This window comes from Vicia villosa, linkage group LG1, assembly GCF_029867415.1.
Source record: "Vicia villosa cultivar HV-30 ecotype Madison, WI linkage group LG1, Vvil1.0, whole genome shotgun sequence".
NCBI lineage: Eukaryota > Viridiplantae > Streptophyta > Magnoliopsida > Fabales > Fabaceae > Vicia > Vicia villosa.
Window position 1 is genome coordinate 122876408 of NC_081180.1, and position 10184 is coordinate 122886591.

A 10184-nucleotide genomic window follows, 5' to 3' on the forward strand; every position below is an offset into this window, starting at 1 on the left:
GAATTCTAATTACTAAACTATTTTAAAAATATTAAATCTTGTTTGCTTTCAGGTATTGAGGGGGTAAATTTGATATTTTGGTTAAAAATGAGAAGAGACGAAATTGAAGCATAGGAGTGCTTGTTGTTGGTGGCTGCTGCGGGTGCACATGGGATATCCTTTAGTTTAGATGAGAATATCCAAGTTTTGATACTTGTTATTAAGAATATGCCAAAGTGGCATATGATTGATATTCCTTAGTATTAACAAATTCATTCAAGCTTAGCTAATAATGCCATCGGAATCGGCATCTTGCCTCACTTGGTGTTTTTTCGAATTTTATATTTGTTTTTAGTAATACGTAATAACTTTTTTCCTTTTAATCTTTATAATTTTTTTGTCAAATAACTAAATAAATATATTATTTTTGACAATCCGTAATCAATAAATCTTTAATAATCATTTATATTTAATAATAAATTATTTTATGTATTTGATGTGTTTAATAATTCATTACAATTTAAAAGTTGTTATCAATATATAGTTTAATTTGTTTTCGAACATTTTATTCGAATTAAGTGAACTCAATTTTTTAACATTATGTAGTAAATTATAACTTTTTAGTCACTCAATATTAGAAGTTTTATTAACAAAGTATAAAATTTTCACATTTGAATATCATATTGTATCATTTATATAAGATAATAAGGATAAAAATGTAAATTATTAACAAAACTCCTCCCCTCCCCTCCTAAACCAAACATATTTTTAATTAAAATCTCTCTCTTCCCCTCCCCTCTCTTCCCCTCGTTTGAACCAAACACCTATCTAATTAAAAGAATTCCCTCACCTCCCCTCCCATTTCCTCCCCTCCATTAAAATCCCTCCCCTCTCCTCCCCCTCGTTTGAACCAAACAGACCCTTAATATAATATTGTGAAGGGGTGATAAAAGTAAAGAAGAATGTGAAAAATGGAGGTTAAAGTGGAGTTGAAAATGAAAAATGTTTTTGAGTAAAATTTTCTTTAATTAATACTTTTCTTAAAAAATTATTTCTTGAAGATATAAATTAGTTTTAGAAAAAATAGTGTAAATGTAAATGCAATTCAACATGCTCTAAGCAATTTATGTGACATAATTGTCAACTTCTTTTTTATGTGTATTTCAATTGGCATCATGTTTGATTGTGTATTGCATCCCAGGAGTACCGTTTTCTACTCGAGTTGTGTCTGCTGCAAACTTATTTGTTATAGAGAACAAATCTCAAACCGTTTCATTGTATATTTCCAACATTGACACCTGTAAATTTTTACAAATGGAAAACATCATTAGTCAATGAAAAACCTCAGCGTTAAGAGGCCTCACCAAAGAATGTCTCAAAGGTAAATTCAAAACACCAGATGAAGCATGAGTCAATGGAATAACCTGTATTAGATGAAAAAAAATTAAATAAGAGGTTTCAGAAAAACCCAACATAAAAAAACCCGACATTATACTTTTGGGTAGTGTAATGAGACAAGTAAACTATAAATTAGAAACAATCCATAGTTTCATAGTACAACATGATACCTTAATATATACTTTCAGAGATGGAGTTACTATCTCAACAAATGCAATTAGTTGTTGCTTCAAAAGTATAGCTCCTGGATAAACATACAATCATCATAATACCTCTGTAAGAAAGATAGAAGAACATTTATATATGATACAAACTATAAAAATATTCCGAACATTCAAAACTCAATGTTTCGACTAAAAGGGATATAAACAACCCAAAAACAGATCTCTATTTGTTGTTCGCTTGAAATTTTAAACAATAATCTGTAAACAAATTTATGGCTTAAACTCAGAAATGCGAATCAAAACACCAACACCATTGATAACCTCAAATCTGTAAAAACGAATGAAGCCTCAAAACGTGAATCAAACACCAACATCAGAATACGAAACGAAACCGTAAAATAAAAGTGAAAACAGAAAAACAGTCGTCGATGAAGAACATGCATTCAAAATTGAGAGGAAGTAGAAGTAAAACTAAACCCTAAATATAAAAATTGCGAATCCAACACCAACAGCAGCATATGAAACGAAACCCTAAAATTAAAGGGAAAACCGAAAAAACAACAAACAAACCTCTTTATCAACCAGAATCAATTCGATGTGCTCTTTAGTCTTTGATAAAATTGTCTATTTGTGATGGATTCTGACGACAATTTTTCAGACTTCCTTACTTTCATTGATGTCCTTCAATTTTTCAAAAGGTCTTGCCATAGTGAACTTCAGAGTTGGAGATTATTGGAAGATGTATTTGTTATTGGTTGGAAAAGACAAGCAGTTGTGGAGAGAGATGGAGAAGTATAAAACGTGTTGAAAGAGATGGTAGGATTGTGTGTGAAGGATGAAAAGACAAAGGGTAGCGTGTGAAATCATTCATGTTTGCAGAAGAAGAGCAGGCTTTTGGCAGAACAAATTAGGGTTTCAAGAAATATTGGGGAAGAGAAGATAAAGGTGTAGCAGTTTTGATACAATTTGGAGTAAATTTTTCGTGAAGAGGAGAAAAGAGCTCTGCCAAAAAGGAAATTGGTCTGGCAAAAAGTAAATAATATTTAACGTGGTTTATGTTGATGTTGGCCCACTGAAAATGTTATATGGTTGTAAGAAATCAACAAAAGACTTTTTTTGCTCCTAAAATATTAATTTAGACTAAGATAATCAAAGGGTATTTTGGTGAAATCCAGAATAGTAAATTCTCTTATATTATAGATTTGGAGTAAATTTGTCGTGAAGAGGAGAAAAGAGCTCTGCCAAAAAGTAAATAATAATAATTTGCAAGGGAATAAATATATATTTAACGTGGTTTATGTTGATGTTGGCCCACTGAAAATGTTATATGGTTGTAAGATATCAACAAAAGATTTTTTTTGCTCCCAAAATATTAATTTAGACTAAGATAATCAAAGGGTATTTTGGTGAAATCCAGAACAGTAAATTTTCTTATATTATAGATAGATTTTATTATACTTTGTTATTATATGTTTTCTTGGAGCATTTAGTTTTATATATTTATAAAACTAAAAATGTATTTATCTTATGAAGGTTCATGTAGACATAGATTCACGGATACATGTGAACCTATATATATATATATATGAGATACTAACTATTGAATATGAATCGTATCCACGCAAGAATGTTTATTAATTATATGAATCAATTTTTTTTTTGTAATATTTTTTCCAATTTTTTTAAAATTTAATAAAATACTATATTAAAAAAGATGTTCATTAAATTAGTTTTAAATTGACAAGTCATAAACATACATACTAAAACATCTAAATCATTTTACTAATCTATATTTATAATTATGTGAATGTTAATAGACTGTAAAATAAGTTTCAGAACTGACAAATGAGATATCATGGCGTGTAATATGAATTCAGACGAAACTCGTACAATAGCACGAGTATCTTACTAGTTTGATTTTAAATTAATATAAATAAGAGGATATATCTATAATTAATTGGAGTTATTATCTCTTTATTGCCATCTCGCGTTTAGAATTGTTTTGACCGTGTTTTTTTGAAGCAGCTAATGTTAGCTTCCACCTAACGCACAATCAAACTCAATCTTTTGCCCAATACCAAACATATGCTAATTTTCCTCCATTCTCTTTTATAAGCAAAATTTACTTTTTATATTTATTAAATAAATAATATATTTGGATTATATATATACTAGATACATCAATTATTTAATGAATCTAAAAAGTAAAAGTTGTTTATAAAAGAGAATAGAGGGAATATCTCTTTAGTGACCTAGTAAATTAAATATGCGTGTCTATCAATGCTTATGACATTGAATTTAAGGAAAATTATCCAACTTTTATAGATGGATATATAAGAATTCATCCATTTAGTTTAGATGAGGGGCTGTCTCAGTAATTTTGGGGCATTAAAGTTATTGTGACTTTGTGTCTGTCTCTCATTAGAATCTATTCTCTTTCATAAAAAATGAACTTAAGTTATCTAGAATCTATTCTCCATTTAGGTCCGTCCCGCCAAAGCCCAAAAAAAAATAGAGCGGGGAAAAAACAAACATTGTTGAGGGTATGCGCCTAACAGTTTGCCTCGTCTCAAAAAAGTGAGTGTGAGACGGGACGAACCCTTTGTCATTGCACATTTAAAGTCTAAAAATTGCATATTTTCATGTTAACACCCGCGCTTGCAAAAGCTAACAAAAAAATGAGACGAAGGGACATATTTAAAAATGTGGGTCTAAAACTTTGGTCTATCATATAAAAAAGTGCAGACAAAATAGACAAATTCCACATGTTGGATTCGTTTAACCACCCTAATCAAAACGGGTCCATCTTGTTTGGTAACTTTGATGCTTTTGGTGTATATTTGATGGTATATGAATGACTTTAAAAAATATTGAAATGAAAGGAAAAAAAAGTTTAAGAGAGATAGAGACACAAAGACACCCAAGTTGAAAGGTAGCGAATAAATTCTCTCCCTTCAGAAGATCCAAATTTTGATACTTGTTATTTAAATATGCCATAGTGGCATATGATTGATATTACTTAGTATTAACAAAATTATTCAAGCTTAACCAAGCGCTTGAGCTCGAATGGCAAACGAGTCTATGCAAAGGACGATATTCGGTAAATGCCGAGTTCGATTCCTGACAGAAACAACGCTTGGCCAGTGCACGTGCCTCCGTAGCACGAGCCAGATTAGTCGATCTACTATATAGGTCGGAAGCCGGTGCGAAAGCCTAACAAATTTTTTTATATGTTTTTAGTAATACGTAATTAAATATACAATTTTTCCCTTTTAATCTTTATAATTTTTTTGTCAAATAAACAAATAAATATATTACTTTTGGTTTTGATTGTTGTGGAGTTTTGAGAGTGTTGGAAGTGTGAGTGAATTAAACATTCAAGATACAAAAACGTCGACATTATACATTCATCCAAAATTTTAAGGTGATTAATTAGAGTATGTATAAGTAATTTTTCTTATATTCAATATTTTCTTTATTTTAATTGATATAAAACTTTTACCACCCACAATTAAATTTCAACAAATTTTCTCACAAGTGTGAGTTACTCACATAACTAATTTTGATCTATGTCAGGATCTCACTTTCACTCCTCCGCCGAGCTTAACCATGACTCTGATGTCATTTGTTAGAAGTCTGGAGAGCATCATAAGTATCAATGAATTAAACGTCTAGGATCCAAGAGACGTTGACTCCAATATCAACCAAAAACATTAAGATGATGACAATATGAGTCTTTTCTTCTCAGGTAGAGAAACTGATGATAATTTAACAAGTTTACTAAACATATTGAAGTAATAAAATTTATAAATTCATATCCGCATTGATTGTTTAACAAAGCGATTTGCATGCTATTGAAAGTAAATTGAAGGGTTTTTCAGGTTTGATTTGGTAAAATAAAAATGTAAGTAAAATTTGTTGGAAAATTGATTAGATAAAGGCGGTCGGGTCTTATTTTGAATCTCATGCATGTCACTGTTGATGTTAGTGTCTAATTGCCCTATAATGATTCTTTAGCGATTATGACTGTTTAACGTAGCCATTATACCAAATCTCTTGGAGTATAACTCACTATTCTACCCTTCGCTCCCTAATCTCTTAGGTCAACTGACTAGTTAAAATAAGGAATAATTGGAACGTTAAAACCTAAGTCAAACCTTATAATCTCTTATCCCTAAACGATTATTAAGTTGAACAATTACTTTAGATCTGAGTCATAAGGTTATGGTTAGTAATCGATACGAGTTCTAAGTTTAATAGATGAATTCGTCAATGCATATAAAACAATGAACACAAAAGTAATTAAATAACAATACTGAATTAATCAAAAGTGCAAAGAGTACAAAACACAAACATGTGATCCAATAGATACATACAAGTTCATTTAACAAGCCCTAATGAATAAAAACTTAGTTACTCATAATAATAGAAATCATAACTAAAGTAATAAAGAAATAGTACAAGAATCTCCGGTTAGAATTTGGCTTCACCGTAAAAATTAAATCTCAAGAATGTCCACCTTTGTTTACTTTGCCTTTTTCCTTTAAATAGAAGCAAAAATGCGTCAAAAAAGGATCCATCGCGGCCATGCCACTTTCCATCGCACCTACGACATGTCTTCTATTACCTGGATCTCGATCCAGATACTTTTCATCGCGATGCAGTGAGTGTCTGACGCGCCCAAGATGGTCACGCGGAAAATCCAATGCCCAATTGAACTTTTTCTTGCAAAATCTTCATATTTTCACCTATGTTTCTATTGTATTCACTTCTTTATTTTCTTCCTATATCTTGATAAAAACTTAATCAAAATTAATCGAAAAATAAGAAATGCAACTGCAAATACTTATAAAGATTACATGATGATAAAGTGTCATGACAAATCCAAACTTATTAATATTGTAACAGTGTTGAGTTCATGAGTATTTCTGAAATCTGGATAAGAGAACATAAAGTCGAATTGCAATAAATGGTAGTGGACTTTTTTGAACAATGAGATGAACTTAAAAATAACGAACATTTAAGGTGGATGACGTGAAGAGTGTATTGGATGAGTTGACACATACTAATGTCATATGACTCATTTGAGACTTATAGAAAGGAGTGATCAGGATGTCTACGATGGTGTCACATAGGGTGTGTTTGGATTGGCGGTGGAAATAATTGATTATGAGAGAATTGAGTTTGATAGAATTAATTTCAACATAATTGAGTTTAGAAAAATTGATTTATATTTGAATACAATGATATAGAAGTGATTGTTATCAATTAATGTTGTTTAAATAGTTTTAACAAAATTGATTTTGAATTGTATAATTACTAAAATGGTAATAAATTCTAATACAAATAAAAAAGAAAAGAAATAATTGATGAAAATTAAAGAGAGTAAACAAGGAAAATATAAAAGAGTTGTATTAAATAATATATAATAAATGTAAAATTGATTCTACTAAACTCAAAAGTTAGGAATTATAGCTTCTACTATAATTGCTTTTGGAGGAAGAGAATTGATTTTGGAAAAATATCCAAACAAGAAAAAAAAACAATTTTCAAGTTGAAGTGGGCTAGAAGTGTTTTTGGAGCTTGTAGAAACCAATCCAAACACGCACACAGTGTTACATAGACAGGTGTTACATAGACAGGGGGATACTCCTATCAATCTTCTTCTTCATATTTCTTCAATACTAAATATAAATAATTAAAATACTTATGTGTGTTCTATTCACATGTTCAATACTTAACTATCTAAGAATCACTTTTTTTTTTGTTACAACTGTGAATCACTTTTGCTTCTTCAGAAATAGAAGTAATAATCAGATTAACATTTGACTAAAAACAAGAGGCCAAAGTGAAATCACTTAAATCCCATTACAAGCCACAAAGCCACATTGTAGTTTCTACTCCAATATAAGAGTTGTATCAGAATAATTTCGAACTTTACATTTATAAATTATCTTCATCTTTTTACATGGAGAGACTTTAAAAAAACATCAGCTGACGATCCAATTTCGACAAAGACAGTGAACCTTGGCAAGAGAAGCCATATAATCATCAGACCTGCATTAAAGAACTCATGTGATATTGCATATTTCCAAGTTTCATTTTGTTTTGTAGCTAAGAAATGTGTACACATTCAAAACCAAACCTTTGTCCATAAGAAGACTTGCAAGCAGCAACTATATGAACTTTTGCAGCATCACTTTCATTCTACACATGGAAATTCATTAACAACCATTCATAAGTCCTTTTTAAACTGAACAAAACTCATAAAAAACACGAGGCTTCTTGAAAATTGTAAGAATACCTGAGATTCGTAAAATAGCCCGGCATATAGTGAAGCATAAAAATAATCACTTTCTCTGCTATTAGAGAATGCAGCTACAAGCTACACAGATAAATCATTTCAATGTGTCGAATTGCATTTCACAAAGGTATAAGGAAATGAATCTACCAGAAATAGCTATATAAAAATTGTCAAAAGCTGTTTGTTGACAATGAAATCTTCAAAGGAATTGTTGAGCACACCTTTTCAGGGTCTCCACCATCTTTAAACATGTTATATGTTTCCCTCATGACTGGCCTTGGGTCTACGCCAACCTAAATTTATTCAGAAAGTGAACAATCAATTGAATATCGTCATGTTTATTTTTCATGCATATCAGAATCATTGACATGCCTCAAGATACCGCTTCTTTGCTTCATCCACTCCATATAGTTGAGCTTCACACAGATAGCACCATATGGACTCTTCTGTATCATTTGGATTCTGAGCAACATCTAACCGAAACTGCTCAGCTCCTTCTTCAAATCTATGGAAAAGGAAGTTTCAGTTCAGACTCCTTTTGTTATTATATTCAGATGTGGCACATTGTAATTGTGCTCACCGGCACATAATTTCTAAGATTTCTTAATACATAGCACGATACGGATACAATACAATAACACAGTTACAAAGATGCGTGAAATTAAAAAATAATAATGAAAATACGACACAGCCAAGATATAATAACAAGTCTCTGAAGAGAAGTTCATATTGCTTATTGCTCACGAACACACAAACTTACTAATGGTCAAGATATATTGATTACAATTTGAAAAAAATGTACTTGTGATCATAACTAGGGATGGGATAACTTGTGGCGTATTTTTGGTTCATCAATGAATAAAATTGATTTTGTAAAATTCATTGGGACTAAAAGGTTGTTGAAGATAAAGTGATTCATGTTTGGATAAACTCGTTCAAAAGTAAGTTGATTAGTAAATTCTAGTATAAAATCATATTTAGACTACAAAGCATAGCTTCAAGTAAAATCAATTATAATCGAGAACAACCAAACATATCAAAATCAATTCTGCAAGTCCAGAATCAATTTTGGATGCTCTAAACGTGAAACCAAACATACACATGTTTGTTTTCAAATTTGCAGTCATAGTTTCGCCATGACTGCAGTTCCAAAGACACTGATAGTTAAATATCTTTCACCTACATATATCAAAATATACTCTTTCTGCTATAAATGTATCACAAGAAAGCATTCAATGTAGCAGACACATATTTTTTTAGACCTAACAGAGAGTAATCTCCTTTGCACATAACCTGATAGAAAAATAGAATTAGGTGAGGTGTAGTGTGAGTAGTAGTACCTATTAAGGTAGTAAAGTGAAAGGCCCCTTTGCCAAAGATCTGGTGGTTACAGAATTCAAAATATCAATAGATTATTCCATTTCCAATATTCAATTGAAAGTTAGTTACAAGAGAGTGGCTAAAAATGACTAAACATACAGGCCTTTTGACGAGGGTCCAATTGAATTGCTTTGTCGAATTCCACAACAGAGCCTAAAACATCACCCTGAGCAATTATTTAGTTACAAGAGAACAATTGAAGAACAAGAATTATGGGTGTTGGAAGAGAAGTGTACCTGTCTGAAGAGAGACATTCCGCGTCGAATTGCGAGAACGGCTTCATTGGTGTTGTTATTGCCACCACCGGTCAAAGCGTCCCATATGCCGGCAACGGATGGAAGGAAGAGTCTTCGAGAAAGATGTGAGGGATTAGAGGAAAAGACGGGTGGTTTGAAAGATGATTGTAATGGGAACGAGGAAGTGTGGGGTGAAGAGAGGGACGGGGAGAGTGAGGTTGGGGTTTTAAGGGTGTGGATAATGGACATGGACATGGACATGGTTGAAAGATATGGTGGCGGTTTTTTAATGCTATTAGATGATTAACAATGGCGCGGATTAAACTACAGCTGGACCGGGTAGAGTAAACGCGCATTTTCATTCCTATATTTCTAGATATTTTATACTCTCACAATCAGGTGTGTGAATTAGGGTCGTGCAAAAATATAATTAATTGAATCATATTCTTAAACTGAATTGTATGGAACCACAAAAAACTTGAACTATTTAAATGGTTAATGAACTGAATCACATATTATAAACAATTCAATTAACCATATTTAAGTTAAAAATCAGTTTAAACTGTTTAATTAATTGTTTTTAAAAACAACATAAATATTTTTTTAATAAAAAAATGATACTTTTTAAAATAAAATTAAAATTTTTTTTTCTAAATTATAAAAAAACAAAAAAAAATATAAAATTTTGAGTTTTTTTATTCGGAACATAAAAAAGATAAAATA

At 31.0% G+C, this 10184-nt stretch overlaps 1 protein-coding gene and 1 long non-coding RNA gene across 2 annotated transcripts; both read right to left on the reverse strand.

The window, feature by feature from the left end:
• Nucleotides 1-1148: 1148 nt before the first annotated feature.
• LOC131615986 (uncharacterized) lies at nt 1149-2411 on the reverse strand. Its single transcript, XR_009287992.1, has 3 exons — nt 2112-2411; nt 1548-1621; nt 1149-1277 (listed from the first exon to the last, which is right to left on the reverse strand). It is a non-coding gene; the product is annotated as an uncharacterized LOC131615986 (long non-coding RNA).
• Nucleotides 2412-6970: 4559 nt separating this feature from the next.
• Nucleotides 6971-9824, reverse strand: LOC131615991 (uncharacterized). Its single transcript, XM_058887198.1, has 8 exons — nt 9462-9824; nt 9325-9391; nt 9186-9225; nt 8218-8350; nt 8067-8138; nt 7846-7926; nt 7687-7748; nt 6971-7598 (listed from the first exon to the last, which is right to left on the reverse strand). Exons 1-8 carry the CDS (start codon nt 9720-9722, stop codon nt 7532-7534), a joined length of 783 nt encoding a protein of 260 aa, XP_058743181.1. The 5' UTR covers nt 9723-9824; the 3' UTR covers nt 6971-7531.
• Between the last annotated feature and the right edge of the window lie 360 nt (nt 9825-10184).

Bases quoted from the DNA above. Each gene is read 5' to 3' on its own strand.
- LOC131615991 (XM_058887198.1), bottom strand. From the start codon at position 9,722: ATGTCCATGTCCATGTCCATTATCCACACCCTTAAAACCCCAACCTCA. The intron at 9,226-9,324 runs GTATGTTTAGTC...TGTAACCACCAG, and splicing joins GGACCCTCGTCAAAAGGCCT to ATCTTTGGCAAAGGGGCCTT. The intron at 8,351-9,185 runs GTACTACTACTC...CCTTTTCCATAG, and splicing joins TCACTTTACTACCTTAATAG to ATTTGAAGAAGGAGCTGAGC.